Source organism: Panthera uncia, chromosome A2 (genome assembly GCF_023721935.1).
Source record: "Panthera uncia isolate 11264 chromosome A2, Puncia_PCG_1.0, whole genome shotgun sequence".
NCBI lineage: Eukaryota > Metazoa > Chordata > Mammalia > Carnivora > Felidae > Panthera > Panthera uncia.
This window is the reverse complement of record NC_064816.1, coordinates 160483714-160502182: the sequence shown is the minus strand read 5'-3', so window position 1 is coordinate 160502182 and position 18469 is coordinate 160483714. Positions and strand designations below refer to the sequence as shown.

Below are 18469 nucleotides of genomic sequence, written 5' to 3'. Positions count from 1 at the left end.
CACAATCTTAAAACTTTAAAAAACTAAGCATGGGGTGCCTGGATGGCTCAATTAAGCTTCTGACTTCGACCTGGGTCATGATGAGTTCAAGCCCCTTATCAGGGCTCAGCGTTGTCAGTGTGGAGCCTGCTTGGGATTCTTTCCTCAATCTCTGCCCCTCCCCCACTTGCGCTCGCTCTCAAAATAAACAAACTTAAAAAAAAAAAAAAACAGCATAAAAAACTACCTTGATATTTATTTAGCAAGAACATCAAGTGTTTTTAAACTGTTAATAAGTTCTCAAAAATTTAGCGCCTCTGGGGTGCCTGGGTGGCTCAGTTAAGCGTCTGACTTCGGCTCAGGTCATGATCTCACGGTTTGTGGGTTTGAGCCCTGCATTGGGCTCTGTGCTGACAGCTCGGAGCCTGGAACCTACTTCAGAGTCAGTCTGTCTCTCTCTCTCTCTCTCTCAAAAATGAATAAAAGTTAAAAAAAAAAAAAAAAAAGAATGTAATATTTCACTTTAATCTTTGGATTTTAATTTTTTTTTTTATGCTTATTTTTGAGAGAGACAGACAGAGTGACAGAGACAGACAGACGGAACATGAGTAGGGTAAGGGCAAAGAGAAAGGGAGACACAGAATCGAAAGCAGGCTCCAGGTTCCGTGCTGTCAGCACAGAGCCTGATGCTGGGCTCAAACTCACAAACCGCGAGATCATGACCTGAGCCTAAGTCCGACACTTAACAGACTGAGCCACCCAGGCACTCCTCTATTTTTAATGTACATTTTACAATGTTCAAAATACACTGGCAGTAGTATAAACATACATGTATACGTATACACAACATACAGATACACACACCTTATAAATACACACATTAAACATAATTATAGCAAAGTTTTTACTTGATCAAGAAGGTTTACAGAAACCTGTATTAGGTTTTAGACTTCCAGTCTCATTTACCTGAATGCGTGTTATATTTGAATAGGACTCTCTTTAACCATATCTGCAGACTCTCAAAAAGGAAATGCAGTGCATTGGGGCGCCCGGGTGGCTCAGCTGGTTGAGCATCGGACTCTTGATTTCAGCTCAAGTCTGAGCTCACAGTTCATGGGATCAAGCCCTACATCTGGCTCCACGTTGACAGGGTGGGGCCTGCTTGGGTTCTCTCTCTCCCTCTCTTCTCTGCCCCTCCCCCACTCACACTTTCTCTCTCTCAAATAAACAGGTATTTTTTCAAAGGGGAATGCAAAATATTAGCCTCCCAATATTAGTTTTCTTACGAGCACATGGTGGTTTTATGCTGCTGCTTTCCCAAACTCAACAGCTGCTGGATGCCCCAGGCAGAGTGAGAACTAAAACGTTTGTGACAAAGGACTGACCTCTCGCATAGTTACTGGAGAACTTACGAACAGATTAAACAGTCAGCTCTCTGCAATTAAAAGATAATTCAAGGGGCCCCTGAGTGGCTTAGTCGGTTGAGTGTCCAACTTTCGCTCAGGTCATGATCTCACGGTCTGTGGGTTCGAGCCCCGTGTCGGGCTCTGTGCTGACAGCTCGGAGCCTGCTTCCGATTCTGTGTCTCTCTTTCTCTGGCCGTCCCCCTGCTAGTGCTTTGTCGCTTTGTCTCTCTCTCTCTCTCTCTCTCTCTCTCTCTCTCTCTCTCAAAATTAAACAAATATTTAAGGAAGAAAAAAAAAGGCAATTCAAATTCCAACACAGGAATGTGCACCCCACGCGGGAGACACACTCCTCTATGCTGAGTGCAACGAAGCGCCTACAGGCGGGTTTCAGGAAGACCTCAACTTCTTACCTTTTTGCCAGACAGCAAATCTTCTCCAAGTAAGTCATCTTCAAGTTCACTGGGGAGAAAAAAAACAGGCAGTTAGTGCGCTGTCCCTACAGCGTACAGGTCTGCAGGTCACTGGGAGTCGTAGCCGGGACTTTGGGGCTGGGGCACCGACCCATGCAGTTTGCTATGCTTTCCTTTCCCTTCACTAATAACGAAAATGTATTTTCCAGTGCAGGGGAACAGGTGGTCTTTTCCGTGTGGGAGGCTCCGCTACAGGGGGCAGCTCTCACAGGCTCAAGACCGCCACTGTTTGGTTCGGTGGGAGGTCTGCGCTTCTCCGGACCTGGTCAGTAATCCGTAAAGGAAGAAACTATAGTAACAGCTAGGCCTTTCTTTCCCTGCCTTAAAAAAAAACCTATGACGAAGTAAGAAAAGATACCCAACATCATCAACTAGGAAAACTCAACCCAAACCACCGAGAGACCACTGGAGGCTCATCAAACTGCAACAACCGAAGAAACGAAAACGACGACGCTGACGAGAACACACGAGTAAATCACAGTAATTGCACCACACGGGAGTCCTGCCCGTACTGTGACGTTGTGTCGTCAGCATGCTTATGTTCTGAAGTGATCAGAAGCAGATTATGTCACAATTAAAACAGAAACCTTTACCAGATCAAAAAGCCAAAGACCTTTCCCGCTATGTATTTTGTCTGTTGGTTGGTTGATGAAGATGGCTACCGCTAAATTTCATTCTTGGTTCTGGGGAACCCAATGTCTCAAGAACAAATGCCTCTTAAGGACAACACCTGGAAGGAGAAAATCAGACTGCGTTTCTTAGGTGCGAATGCAGCACTATTGCTATCAGGGCTGTTACTCTCTTTTACGAGCATTGTGCTTACGAATTTCGGTAAGGTCTGCGGGTTTGGAGCATTACTGTATCCAAAAACCGTGTTTACTTGCAGTGTGCTGCTTTGCAGAACACCAGGATCTATACAGGAATGCCTACAGGAGTTACCGCAGAAATATGTGTTTCTACACACTTTTAGAACTAGAAACAATTCGAGAAATCGTTTTCACTCACGCACCTTTTGTGTTATCTTAGGTTACCCTGTATAAACCCTTTACCTTCATATTATAGATAAAGAAAACAAGGACAAGATTAAACAAGTGGCCCAAAGTCATTCGGCAATGAGATCCAGGACAAGAGCTTACCTGTGGGGTAACTCTGTCACCGACCTGTACGAACCTGTATGGATAAGACAGCTATGACACAGTCACACAGGACTTCTTCCAACACTTCCGCAAATCACGTTATCACCTCTCAGCTACAACGTCTGCTTCTTCCGTGTTATAGTCAGTAGGGCCCATCCTCCACAGGAGAGGAAAACACGGGATCCATTCACAATACTAACAAGACCCGCACTTGAGAACTGATTCTAGATGACCAATTCACTCGCCCCTTTGAGGACAAGCCCCCCACCAGGCTGTCACTCTGACAAAAATGAAAGGTGACACTGTCAGCCTAGGGGACACTGAGAACGCCTAAAACCATAATACAAAAAGGCGTTGGTAATTAATTATACAAACAAAAATCTAGAAACTACCCCTACCTTCTGCTAACAAGAGGTGTATACGGAAAGAAAAAATCAGTCTTTGATGACTACCTATTTTTCCTAAACAAAAGCATTTTTCTAAAAAAAGATAAAAGAAAACTAACAGTTATAAATGAGTGAAGCGTACACGGATGGAAAATAGTTGCTTCTGTGACTAACAAAGACAACACCATGAAATAAGAAAGCAGGATGGGAGACAGAAGGATTAAGCCCACACAACCACAACAGACATGAATCATAGCTCAAGAAATCATGAAATCGGCGTATTACGTGCCAGGAGCCATTTAAGTGTTTCACACGTGTTAGTGTTCTTGTTGATTTAACCACCCCTTTATGTAGATATTTATATCATCCCCCATTTTTTTTAATGTGAAAACAAAGACCAGGAGGTGCTAAATCATCAACTCAAGGTCACCCCGCTAGGAAGTGGCGACATCAACAGGTGAAGCGAGATGGTCTGGTTCTGGAGTCCAAATCCTAACCACTACGCACAAACCCCCCACAAAAAGTAAATGTACCTCCAATGTATTTCTCTACTGGCATCAAGTTGGATCCTTACAAAAGACGTACACAAAAGGAAAGAAATTTATACACTATAAAGCACTACCAAAATTACACCATCACCAAAAACAACAACGACCTAGCGGGAGTGCCTAGCCCAATCAAGTCCGTTCAAAGAGATGAGGAGTGCACTTTTTTGCCGGGGCCAGGGGGGCCGGGGACCCGGCAGGACGGACAAGGGTCAGTCTTCCCACTGCCAGGATGAGATCGGGAGTGGCAAGGTCAACAGAACAAGGAGGTCCACTTGGGCACAGCCCTGAAGGCCAACCCTGTGGAAATGCCTCCCGTGCAAAAGAAATATGCTGGGAAAGTAAAGGCGGAAGGCGAACAGGCAAATTCTGCCATCGGGAACTGTGTCAGCGTCCAGCTGATCACGAATGGCCAAAAAATCACAGCCTTTGTACCCAAAGTCAGTTGGATGAATTTTATCAAGGAAGATAACGTGGTTCCAGTTGCTGGATTTGGTCGCAAAGATCCGGCTATCGGTGACATTCCTGGAGTTCGCTTCAAGGTCATCAAAGGAGCCAATGTCTCTCTTTTGGCCTCATGCAAAGGCAAGAAGGAAAGACCAAGACCCTAAGCTTTGATGACAAGAAGGTAACAATAATAACGAAAAGAAAAAAACCAAAGAGATGAACAGTTGGGCCCCTGCCAACAACCGCAGCCATGTGGGCCAAGGAAAGGAGCCGGGGCTGGGTGAGGAGGGTCCTTCCTCCAACTGCCAGACTCCCTCGGGCTTTCAGCAAGCATCGCCCAAGACTCTTATGTTTCTTATCCAAGATTAGAGACAATCACCTCTCTAAGGGCAAGTACACTTTTAACTAATAAACAGGAGTGGGGCACGTGGGTGGCTCAGTCAGTTAAGCGTCCGACTTCGGCTCAGGTCACAATCTCACGGCTCGGGAGTTCGAGCCCCGCGTCGGGCTGCCCGCACAGAGCCTGCTTCAGGATCCTCTGTCCTCATCTCTCTCTGCCTCACCCCCACCCAGGCTCGCTCGCTCGCTCTCTCTCGCAAAACTAAATAAACACTAAAAAAAAAACCAAAAACTAAGCAATATGTGTACGCTGAAAGACATTTTCAAGAAACGAGTATTTTGTGGTCAGCCACGTGGCTGCAGCCTTTCAAACTGAGAAGTGAGCGATGACAAACAGCGCACTGAGTCCCCTCGTCTCTGCGTGCCTCCTCTCTCCAGGCCACCCTCCTCCGGTCTCTGCCGCCTCCGTTTACTGGAAGGTTTCTCCGGGAGGACTCGTGCAGGCTCTCCTGGCCTTGCTCCTGGCCGGCCTCGGGCCATGGGATGACCCAAGGGAGTATTACAAAGCGGGAGGAGAGGGACTGCCCCTCCCCTATACCTGCACAGTCCGTCCAGCCTGCTGCCAGCACCGCAACCCCCACGGGGCTCTAGGGTGCCCCCTCTTCCCCTTCAGGCCCGCTGCTACTCCCTGCACACCTCGCCGACTCTGACTGCTTCTTTAACCCTCTCCCGTAAGTAGCCCCTTCAATCAAATGACCTCCGGTTGAAGCCTCAAGAATGCGGTCTTTCTCCTGCATGGATACAGACGGATACAAGCACATCCTTGAAAAAGACTTAAACGCTTCAGGTGTTGGTTTAACAACGACATCACGTCCTTCCAAATATTAAACACTAATGCAACACGGCAGCAAGAGCTGATCATGACCATTTCTGACTCACTCTTCCCCTTAACTTTCAAATTTCTCCTTCTATCATCCATAGTACATGGAAGAGGCTGTTTTATGCTTTTAAAGCATCAAAGAAACGCACATGATGCAGAATCCCCGTACGCAAACACGCACTGAAAACGAGTGAGGAGAGGAGCCTGTTCACAAACAGCGCTGGGACAGCCGCCAGTCACACCAGGGAGAACAAGGAAAACTCAAGCCCTGTCTCATGGCAGAGCCACAACCCAATCCCTTCACAGCAGAAAGCCAGCTAACATCTTGACAACGGAAACTCCCACTGGACAGACGCTGGAGCAACTCAGATATTAATAAAAATAGTCACTGCAATGGATCAACATACACATGCAGCACTTCAATCTATGAGCTGGAAACGATTCCACAACAAAACTCCCCTTTGGGGGGTGCTAAGGGCCTGGCCCGTTATTTTGAAAGCTGGCGAATAAAAGTTAAGAATCAAGGGCTTATTGAGTAGCTCAGGGGCAGGCAGTTCACGTAAGTCACTTGGATTATCCATCCTGCTCTGCCCATTTTCTCACCTGAATCATCTGATCGACGTCTGGATCTATTAATCTACAGAAAATGCACGAGAAGAAGGACACACTAAAAACACTCCAGGGGATGCAATCAACAAGAGCGGAACTTCTGCAAGACAAACCACCTTGTTTCTTCACGAAGGTGTAGAGACTAAAACAAGATGTGTGAGAACCCACAGATGAAGCAACACTTAAAATAGTGTTGTCACTTATAATACACAGTCAATTATAATACAGGGATCTAACCTGGACTCAATTCAAACTATAAAAGAGCATACAGACACATGTCCACACTCTGCGTGCGTGCGTGCGTGCGTGTGTGTGTATGTGATACATTGATATTTATAGGAGACAATCAGTAACAGAACATAACATTAAGGGAATTTTTAAAAACAGCACTTCCGGGACACCTGGGTGGCTCAGTCGGTTAAGCGTCCAACTTTGGCTGAGGTCACGATCTCTCGGTTCACGAGTTGGAGCCCCACATCGGGCTCTGTGCTGACAGTTCAGAGCCTGGAGCCTGCTTTGGATTCTGTGTCCTCCCTCCCCTCCCTCTGCCCCTTCCCTGCTCGTGTTCTCGCTCTCTCAAAAATAAATAAAACATTAGAAAAAAAATTTTTAAATCACTTTCTTGTGGTTGTTTATAAATACTATTGTATTTATAAATCCTTCATTTTTTAGATAACAATCTGAAATATTTCCAAATGAACTCATGTCTGTGATTTGAGGCGGACTGCAGCTTACAGACAAAACAAGATTGGCTTTATACCAATAAATGTTGAAGCTGGCTGATGGTACCTTAGGTGACTACACTATTCTATTTTCACATATTTTTGGAATTCTCAGTAAGTTAAAAAAAATCAATCAATTTAATCAATTTCAGGCATATTATAGATCTTAACTATAAAAAAAATGAAAATTTTACCAAATTGAAGAACACACTGTATGTTCACCAACGTGAATATAAAAACAAAACAAAACAAAACACCACTTTACAATTTTCATAGGAAAATTTCTGGTATGTACCAGAATACAGGGTAGGTGACAAAGAGTGGAAAGCACCTTGACCAGCATCACACGCCTCCTCAAAGTGCTGACGTCAGCAAGGCCACGGCACTGCCGAAGAGCGTTCCTGACAAATACACAACCTAAATCTAGTTCTGAGGAGATGCCTGCAAATCCATATTGAGGGTGAGTCTACAAAACAAACAGCCCGTCCTCTTCAAAAGTGTCAAAGTCATAAGAGACAAGGATAAATAATTCTCCAGATGAAAGACGGGACAAAATGCACTGTACGATCCTGAACTGAAACTTGAACCAGTAAAAAAGAAAACTCCTTTTTGGCTATGAAAGTCCATTTTGGGGAGAACTAACAAAACCTGAATAACCACCACAGATTAAGAATTAGAATTCCGTATTTGTTAACTTCATGATTTGAAAATGAGAAAGTGAATGTCCCTGTTCTCAGGAAATACACAAGGAAATCTACGTGCTGCGGTACATCAGCAGCACACGGGTGAGGCGAGCGGCCCGCTGGAAGCGCGGCAGGAAGGAGAGCTCCGAGAGAGGGCGCGCAGAGGACGCACACGGCAGCAGGCGTGGCAGAAAGCAACTGTGAGCCTGGGGGCTCGTGAGAGTGTCTGTGTCACTTTTGCAACTAAGTCTGAAAATGATTTCAAAGCATACTGTATTCATATTTTAATTTAAAAAATACGGGCGCCTGGGTGGCTCAGTAGGTTAAGCGTCCAACTCCGGCTCAGGTCATGATCTCACGATTTGTGGGTTCAAGCCCCACGTCGGGCTCTACGCCGACAGCTCGGAGCCTGGAGCCTGCTTCAGATTCATTCATTCATTCATTCATTCATTCATTCTCTCTCTCTCTCTCTCTCTCTCTCTCTCTCTCTCTGCCCCTCCCCCACTCATGCTCGGTCTCTCTCTGAAAAATAAACAATAACATTAAAAAAAATTGTTTTTAATAAATAAACAAAAGCCATACAGGCTCACACACAGATTATACAGCTGATTATATTATTTATAAAAATCTACTTGAAGGCTACTGTTTAAGGGAACATGTGTCACAGACTGGGAAGAGGGACCTCCAAGTACAAAAAATAAATTTCAGGAAGTATAACAATCCCTAAATCGGTAAGGGAAAGACAAACAACCCACAAGAAAACTACATATAGACAGGACTAGACAACCGACAGAAGAAAACATCCAAATGGCAAGTAAGCTATTAAAATCTCCTTTATATTTTCCTCAGCTCCCCACCATCTTGTGAACAAAGCTAGCTTATCAGTGCTTCCGTAGGGCGGTTCTCTCCCAGGAGGTTCTGCCGTGGGCTCGAAGTGATCCGTTACAGACTGGGAGCCACTGAATACTCACCTTAATGCAAGCCATAAGTCCGTGAAGCGTACGCTTCTCAACGCAGATTATTCTGTCAAAGTTCTGGGGCCTCACAGTCTTCAGATGGCAATCAGGATTTTTACTACAGAACATCACTGCTGTTCTTTACTCAGACCTATTTACCTTTATTACTAAACTTCCTGACTCCAACGATGAGGTAATTTTTTACACCGCCGACACAGTTTTTAAGTCATTAAGAAACGTGTAAAGACGAATCCTCATTCGAGAACCCCGCCACCCAGACTAAGCCCCACCACGTACTTCCCCCGGTACACGCCCCTCTCCCAGCAGAGCTGCTCATCAGAAGTAATCACTAGAGAGACCTGACATTGATCACTACTATGTGCGTCTTAAATACTTTTAGTGCAGGTGTATGCGTATTCGTAAAGATAGTTCCATCTTCGCTACTAATCAAAGAAATAAAGACACAAATTATAGCTAGATTCTATTTTACACATATTAAATTGGCAAAACTTGTAAAGTCTGGCCAAATACTGGGAAAGCTCTATAGAACGAAAGAACTCTGGCATACGATCTCTCCAATAACAGCTCTGGGCGCCCATCAAGTCAATACCACCATCACTGTGTAAAAACACAGAAAGAGGTAAAGACAACAGGCCGGGAACAGGAGCCCAGAAGAAAGCCTGCCACCCCCAGAAGGCCCTGGCGCCCTCACTTGGGCCCGGCAGGGACAGGCCCACTCGGAGAAGAGCACCGGGCAGCCAGCACAGCGCTGTCAGTACGGCTCTGTGCACGGCCCGGCGGCAGAGCAGGGAAGTTCTCGCCGTCCCGCACCTGTCCCAGTCCTCGTCCGCGGCTCTTCTTCTCCACGACCGCTCTGCACCAGGCTTATCAAACTGGTCAAAGTCATCATCTGTGAAAGAGAAGCCACGAAAGTCAGTCTTACTAAAGTAAAACGGACACAGATACTCAAATACAGGCGGTCCCTGACTTACACGGCCTCAACTTGCGAGTTTCAACTTTACAACGGCGCAAAAGCAACACGCGGTCCGTAAAAACTGTACGTCGAGTTTTGAATTCGCGTCTTTTCCCAAGCTAGCAAGCAGCGTGCAGTCCTATGCTTTCTCGTGGTGAACGGCAGTGAACGGCAGCGCCCAGGAGCCACAGGATGAGGGTAAATCGCCAGTAAGGCAACTGCCACCTGCACCCAGGCGGCTGCTCCACGTGTCACTTGCCATAGTCTCCAATACACTACACAGACCGGCCAACGCTTCATTATAAAACAGGTTTTGCGTTACGTGACTCTGACCAACCGGAGGCTAATATGATGAACGTTGCGAGCACATTCAAGGTAGGCCAGGCTAAGCCACAGCGTTCAGTAAGTTAGGGGTATCAAATGCCTTTTCGAATTACAGTATTTTCACCTTGTGACAGGCTTATCAGGACATAAGCCCACGGTAAGCTGAGGAAGATCTGTACTGAACCGACTTGTTTCTTTCAAGGATTCCTGAAATGACGTTTTAAGATGTCAAAGTTCTGGCTCTCTGCTCCCTCCTGTTTGACACATGGCCACTTCTTGCGCCGTGAGCGCTGCACCCCCGAGACGCAACGGAGAAGGTCTACATGTTCCACTATGATTCCACCCGTAGCAAATTCAATGCACGGTCAGCGCTAAGAACGGGAAACCTGTCGTCAAGGGAAAGCCCATCTCCATCTTCCAGGAGCGAGATCCTGCCAACACCAACTGGGGAGACGCCGGTGCCGACTCCCCTGTGGACTCCAGTGGTATGTCCACCACCACGGAGAAGACTGGGGCTAACGTGAAGGGTGGAACTGAGAGGGTCATCATCTCTGCCCCTTTTACTGATGTCCTCATGTTTGTGATGGGCGTGAACCACGAGAAGTACCGCAACTCCCTCAAGCTTGTCAGCAACGCGTCCTGCACCACCAACTGCTTAGTCCCTCTGGCCAAGGCCATCCATGACAACTCTGGCACTGTGGAAGGACTTATGACCACAGTCCATGACATCACTGCCAACCAGAAGACCACTGACGGCCCCTCTGGGAAGCTGTGGTGTGACGGCTGAGGGGCTGCTCAGAACATCATCCCTGCATCTTCTGGTGCCACCAAGGCTATAGGCAAGGTCAACCCCGAGCTGAATGGGAAACTCATTTGGCACGGCCTTCCATGTGCCCACTGCCGACACGTCAGTCATGGATCTAATGCCACCTGGAGAAAGCTGCCAAATACAATGACATCAAGAAGGTGGTGAAGCAGGCCATTGGGGGGCCCCCTCAAGGGCATCCAGGGCCCCAGTGAGGACCAGGTTGTCTCCTGTGACTTTAACAGTAACACCCACTCTTCCACCTTTGATGCTGGGGCTGGCATTGCTCTCAAGGACCACTGTGTCAAGCTCCTTTCCTGGTATGACAACGAATTTGACCACAGCAACTGAGTGGTAGATCTTATGGTCCACATGGCCTCCAAAGAGTAAGAGCCCCCTGGACCACGAGCCCCAGCAAGGGCACAAGACGAAGAGAGAGGCCCTCTGCTGCTAGGGAGTCCTGCCCCCAACTCATTCCCCAACACACTGAGACTTTCCTGACCTCCGCAAGGTTTCCATCCCAGACCCCTTAAAGAAGGGGGAGGGGCTTAGGGAACCCTACCTTGTCATGTACCACTGTCAAGTACACAGCACCCACATGAACGAATGCACGAATAAAATACAGAAGTTCCACATACAACTGTTAGAAATGCTTTAGCCATTTTTAATAATTAAAAAAATTAGGTACAAAGTTACCGAACACTATTAAGCATGCAAAATCACTGACAGACTAGAATTTTTTAAAAATCATAAACTTTAGTAAGTATTTTCTTTACAAAATTACTTTTCGGTATATATTTTTACTACAACTACATGAAAAGGAAAAAGTTCTGCTTTGCTAAAAGTTAAAGGTGTTTTTTTAAGTTTTTTTATTTCAAGACGGTGGGGGGGGGGGGGGGGGGGGGTGGGGGGGGGGGGGGGGGGAGAGGGGGAGGGGGTGGGGGGGAGGGAGAGGGGGAGGGAGGGGGGGAGGGGGAGAGAGAGAGAATCCCAAGAACGGTCCACACTGTCACTGCAGAGCCTGACACAGGGCTCAATCTCCTAGAATCATGAGATCACGACCTGAGCCCAAATCAAGAGTCAGACACGTAAGCCACACAGGAGCCCCAAAGACACTTTTATAATACTTCGTGTAATCTTTACATTTTTCCAAATTAACCACAGTTTTCTAAGTTTTCTAAGTTTCTTTGTTTTCAAAGACCCTATTTAAGGAAAGTAGGGATAACACAGAATTGAACAACAGGAATAAAATGCAAGTCACATACATAATTTTAAATTTTCTAGTAGCCACATTTTAATGTGATTTTTGAGAGAGAAACAGAGAGAGAGCGTGTGTGCATACACGATGTGCACAACTGGGGGGAGGGGCAGAAAGAGAGAGGGAGACACAGAATCGGAAGCAGGTTCCAGGCTCCAAGCTGTCAGCACAGAGTCCGATACGGGGCTCAAACCCACGAACCGTGACATCGTGACCTGAGCTGAAGGTGGACACTTAACCAACTGAGCCACCCTAATCGCCCCTCTAGTAGACTCATTTTAAAAAAGAGGGGTGCCAGGGTGGCCCAGTCCGCTGAGCATCTGATTCCTGAGTTCAGCTCAAGTCATGATCTCACAGTTTATGAGATGGAGCCCCACGAGGGGCTCTGTGCTGACAGTGTGGATGGAACCCGCTTGGGATTCCCTGTCCCCCACCCCGCCCCTCCTACACTTGCACAAGCACATATTCTCTCTCTATAAGTGAATAAACACACACTTAAAAAAAAATAAAAAGCAAAAAGAATAAAAGTTTAACAGGTGAAACTTTAACAACATATTTTATTTAACCTAGTATATCATGTAATCATTATGGAAAATATCAATAAGATATTGTACATTTTTCCCATACCAAGTGTATATCTCATAGTATATCTCCTATCTCATTTAAAACTTTTTTTATTAGGAAAATCAAAGATTTGGAATGAAATTTCTTCCTCTTAGATACACATGCAAGCAAAGAGGCTTGAGAAGTAGCAGCAGACAGATACCTCCCCAGAGAGAATCTACCTAGGGGAGTCAGATGATAAAAACACCAATAAAGCCCCAGGAATTCATCCAGACTAAGGCTAGAAATTAGCCAATCAAGTTCTAACAAGGTAATAATACATCGATTCCAACCACACGCTCGCTCCCCAACAGAAGTGATTTAAAAAACAACAACAACAACAACAACAACGAAAGCTATCAGAAACTCGGTACCCTTGAGAGTTCCACGTCCAGGACGGCGGCATGAGGAGTCCTGCCCACCGCACTCCCTGTGAAACTGATGAAAATTATTTTTAATAAAATAACCATTTAAAGTCTATGGAATTGATTCTAAAGGCATACATCAAACGAGAAACACCTTTTTCAAGAAATCTACCCAAAGAACAGCTGCAAGAATCTGGGGCTGCTGAACCAGGACTGATCCCTCCTCTCCCTCCCAGTTCAGTGTGGCTTCGACTCCCCTCCAGACAGGTGCAGGGGGGAACTCAGACCTCTGCACTCTTCGTCCTCAATTTTTAAGAGTCTCTTATGGTTTGTCTCCCTCCCTCTCTAATTTTTTTTTCCCCTTCCCCTCCCCCATGGTCTTCTGTTAAGTTTCTCAAGATCCACATAAGAGTGAAACCATATGGTATCTGTCTTTCTCTGTAAAACTTATTTCACTTAGCATAACACTCTCCAGTTCTATCCACGTTGCTACAAAAGGCCATATTTCATTCTTTCTCATCGCCAAGTAGTATTCCATTATATATATAAACCACATCTTCTTTATCCATGTGTCAGTGGATGGACATTTAGGCTCTTTCCATTATTTGGCTATTGTTGAAAGTGCTGCCATAAACACTGGGGTACAAGTACCTCTATGCATCAGCACTCCTGTATCCCCTGGGTAAATTCCTAGCAGTGCTATTGCTGGGTCATAGGGTAGATCTATTTTTAATTTTTTGAGGAACCTCCACGCTGTTTTCCAGAGCATCTGCACCAGTTTGCATTCCCACCAACAGTGCAAGAGGGTTCCCGTTTCTCCACATCTTCTCCAGCATCTATATTCTCTTGATTTGTTCATTTTAGCCACTCTGACCGGTATGAGGTGATACCTCAGTGAGGTTTTGATTTGGATTTCCCTGATGAGGAATGATGTTGAGCATCTTTTCATGTGCCTGTTGGCCATCTGGGTGTCTTCTTTAGAGAAGTGTCTATTCATGTTTTCTGCCCATTTCTTCACTGGATTATTTGTTTCTCAGGTGTGGAGTTTGGTGAGTTCTTTATAGATTTTGGATACCATCCTTTGTCCAATGTGTCATTTGCAAATATCTTTTCCCATTCCATTGATAGGCCATAAAACAATTCTTAATAAACTTAAATAGGTCAAAAATCACACAAAGCATAGTCTCTGACTAAAATATAATAAAGCTAGAAATCAACAATAGAAGGAAAACTGGAAAATTCACAAATAATGTGGAAATTAAACAGCACTTCATCAACCAAAAGGTCAAAGAAATAACTAAGGAAATAAGAAAGGGGCGCCTGGGTGGTTCAGTCAGTTGAGTGTTCGAATCTTGATTTCGGCTCAGACCATGATCTCATAGTTGGTGGAATAGAGCCCCACGTCAGACTCTGTCTGAGCTGACAGCACAGATTTTCTCTTTCTGTCTCTCGAAATAAGTAAATAAAAGTTTTTTAAAATGCAAATAATTTTAAAAAAGAAAGAAAAAGACAAACCAAACTAGTAGTAAGTCTTTGCAAAGTAGGTATCTAATAAAGAACTTGCACACAGAAAATATTAAAAACTCTCAAACTCGCAATAAAAACCCAACTTTGAGGGGAAAAAACTATTTAAATAGAGACTAAATAATTTGTATGACAGGGGCGCCTGGGCGGCTCAGTCAGTTGAGCGTCCGACTTCGGCTCAGGTCACGATCTCACAGTTCGTGGGTTCGAGCCCCACGTCGGGCTCTGTGCTGACGGCTCGGAGCCTGGAGCCCGCTTCGGATTCTGGGTCTCCCTCTCCCTCTGCCCTTTCCCCAGCTCATGCTCACTCACCACTCGCTCGTTCTCTCTCAAAAATAAACAAACATTAAAAAAAATTTTTTTTAATGAACACGTATGTATGACAAAGAGCCTATGCAAAGCTTCTCAACGGTACACTGTCATCAGGGAAATTAAAACCACACCAAAGCCCAGGACACAGCTAAGAGAATGGGCTGAAATGCAAAAGACCCGCCCCACTAAGTGCTGTCAAGGGTGTGGAGCGAGCGAGCGCTTCTATTCCGCTGACAGGAGCGGGAAGGGACACAACCACTTAACGAAATAGCCTGGCAGTTTCTTAAAAAAGTTAAGTACTCAAATACACCCCTACCATATGACCCAGCCATCCCTCTCCTATGTGACGACCCAAGAGAAAAAGAAATAAATTGCACGCAAAGGCTTGTACACAACCGTTCACGGCCACGTTATGGGTAAAAGCCAAAAAGTGGAAACATCCCAAAGGTCCATCAAAGGCAAACATAAAATGGTGGGCTATCCATAAACCCCACTCCCCTCAGCACTAAAGGAGAAAGAGACACTGATACCCTCAACGACACGGATGACCTTCAAAGTAACTATCCTGAGAGAAGCCAAAGAAAAGAAAAAAAACACACATATTCTCAGATTCCTTTTCATAAAATGATAAACACCCAACAGTAATAAAAATCAGCATTTGCCCAAGGACAGTGCGGCAGGAAGCAGGAATTACAAAGGACATAGAGACACTTCTGATGATGACACATTCATCACAACGTAGTTGCGGTTTCATGGATGTGTATGCACATCCAAACTTATCAAACTGTGTGTTTCAAAGATAGGCAATCTCTTGAATGTCAATTATACTTCGACAGACTCAGTTTTTAAGAAAGATAATTAAGAACCTTTGGTCAGGGATTAAAAACTCAAACGTCTACAGGAAGTAGACAGGGAATGAGCAAAGCGAGCTGGATGGGAATTATGTCGAATTTAGCAGGACTTTACCTTGTTTACAGACAAGAGCATTCCCGTGGATTACAGGGAATACAGGCCCAGTGAGGGCAGATTCCAACTTTTCAAGAGAAGACAGAAATAACGGATTTTTTTTCCTAATCGTTAAACACAAGCAACTAATTCAAACTGTGGTCAGTTTTCTGTCCGGCTTCTGTGTTCATTTTCCTTACTCCACCAGATTACATACTTCACGAAAACAGAGAGCATTCCCTAGCTACGACAACATGAACAAAGTCCCAACATTTTTTGTAAGGAAAAAGTTTTGTTCATGGCTTTTTTTGCCATCAGTACACAGGAAAGGAATTAATAGTTACAATCACCCTTGGCAGATATTGCTAATTACAGCACCCAGTTCTGCTGAGGCCAGAAAACCCTTATGCCACGCTAACAACAATCCCTTAGAAATCTTGTTAAAAATCATACAATCCTTGGCCCCTCCCTGAATCTGATCCAGTGGGCTCTAGGAATTGTGATGACAGCTAGAGTCGGGAACCCCCTGCCCCAGTCAACCTCTATCCAGCAGAGAAGACACTCCAGAAGAAAATTTAACTGCCGTCTTGCTATGTAAGTACTTCCTGAAGTTAAATCCACGAAAATCAAAATTAGAAGCCTGGCTTATGCAAAAGTAATTAAAATAAATACTACTCCAAAGAAAAGACCCCCATAAAATGTCCGAGAAAACTGGCTATGAAATTATTCCAAAAGAAGGATTAGTTCAACCCATATCCTTCATCAACAATTATTTCTTGAGCACCTAATGTGTGTCTGGCATTGTTCTAAACACCTGGCATGTGAGGTGTACAAAATTAAAATCTCCACCCTGTTGTGGCACCTGGGTGGCTCAGGTCATGATCTCACAGTTGGTGAGTTTGAGCCCCGCATCAGGCCCTCTGCTGTCAGTGCAGAGCCTGTTTCATTCCTCTGTCCCCCTTCTCTCTGACCCCCCACCACTCGCATGAGCACGCACTCTCTCTCAAAAATAAAAATTAAAAAAAAAAAAAAAAACTCCACCCCACGTAGGTTACTGTCTAACAGGTAGAGACAAATAAAAACCCCAGGAACAAATATATATGGAAAACGAGGAGGAGGGGAGTGGAAGGTGTTAACCAGGCTGATTACAATTTTTTTTTTCCAAGTGCAAAAAAGATGGTTTTATTAAAGCACGAGGACAGGACCCATGGGCAGACAGAGCTGACTGATTACAATTTTAAAGCCCGAGTGGCCGAGTAGGTTAAGCCTCCAACTCTTGATGTCAGCTCAGCTCATAAGTTCACGGTCTGTGGGATCAAGCCCCACATCTGGCTCTGCACCAAAGCATGGAGACTGCTTGGGGTTCTGTCTCCCTCTGCCCCTCCCCCACCCAAGCACATGCAGGTGCGCTTTTCATCAAAATAAATTCTAAAAATCTTTTCAAGATTTAAAAAAAATTAAATGTACATGGGGCGCATAGGTAATATAATCAATTTTAGAAATTAAACCAACGCATTTTAACATATCATTTGTAAGTTCACTTAAGAGAAACAATAAACCCATTACATGTTAACAGAACATATTTTTTTTAAGATTATTTTGAAAGAGAAAGAGAGAGAGAGATGGGGGGAGAGGGGGAGAGTGAGAGTGAGAGTGAGAGAGAGAGAGAGAGAGAGAGAGAGAGAGAGAGAGAGAACGAGTGGGGGAGGGGCAGAGAGAGTGGGAGAGAGAATCCCAGGCAGGCACTGTGCTGTCAGCACAGAGCCTGACCCGGAGCTCAATCTCAGGGTTCGTGAGATCATGACCTGAGCCAAAATCAAGAGTCAGACGCTTAACCGACTGAGCCATCCAATGTAATGTCTTGCAAATGTCTTGCAAATGCCCCCAATGTAACAGTCTTGCAAAACTCCTTAATATCTGTCTTTGGAGAAAACAGCTGGATTTTTACATCTGATTCTGCTTTCGATCTCCTGCAATATTTGTTCTAATTGAAGTGCGTGAAAAAAATCCAACACCAAGTACATGTGAAGTTGCAAAAGAGAGTGTTAATCGCGTTTTCAGAGAACTTCAGATAGTCTTGATACTATACCAATATTCAACAAGTGGCAGTTTCTTAAAGCCTGTTTGCAGTGCAGAATCTGAAGCGTTATCAATGAACATTTCGTACTCTCCTCTATTAAAATGCACCGCTGTGTCTTGCATTGTTAATACATCTTTTATCACGAGTGATTGTGTAACATCATTTTGAAAATACCGGTTCACTGGGGCGCCTGGGTGGCTCAGTCGGTTAAGCGGCTGACCTCGGCTCAGGTCATGATCTTGCGGTCTGTGAGTTCGAGCCCCGCGTCGGGCTCTGTGCTGACGGCTCAGAGCCTGGAGCCTGTTTCAGATTCTGTGTTTCCCTCTCTCTCTGCTCCTCCCTCCCCCGTTCATGCTCTGTCTCTCTCTCTCTGTCTCAAAAATAATAAACGTTAAAAAAAAAAAATTAAAAAAAAAAAAAAAAAACCGGTTCACTGAGTTTTCCAGTGCTTCCAAATCTGGACCCCTTTCATCATTCAATATCAAAAATTAGATCTGTTATTAACAGCAGCACCAATGTCATCAGAAAAGTCTTCAAATATTGGCATGTTTTCAAGTTCACCAGAGCAAACACAACTTTTCCAAAATTCTAATTTTTGCCTGAAAGCTTGGATTTTCTCATTGGCAATCAATACTGTCAGGTGCTTCTTTCCTTGAAGAGGCAGGCTCACTTCATTTGCAAGCACACATCTGGCACATACTAAAGGCTGAATGATTATCGTT

At 44.9% G+C, this 18469-nt stretch overlaps 1 protein-coding gene across 3 annotated transcripts in view; it reads right to left on the bottom strand.

The window, feature by feature from the left end:
* The window catches only part of RBM33 (RNA binding motif protein 33), a 134657-nt gene that overhangs the window by 101776 nt on the left and 14412 nt on the right, over nucleotides 1-18469 (bottom strand). For all 3 annotated transcript variants that reach the window (XM_049642157.1, XM_049642158.1, XM_049642159.1), the window contains exons 2-3: nucleotides 9390-9468; nucleotides 1796-1844 (exon numbers count right to left, since the gene is read on the bottom strand). In XM_049642157.1, coding sequence (XP_049498114.1) covers nucleotides 1796-1844; nucleotides 9390-9468 — 128 coding nt within the window. The remainder of the gene's footprint in view (nucleotides 1-1795; nucleotides 1845-9389; nucleotides 9469-18469) is intronic.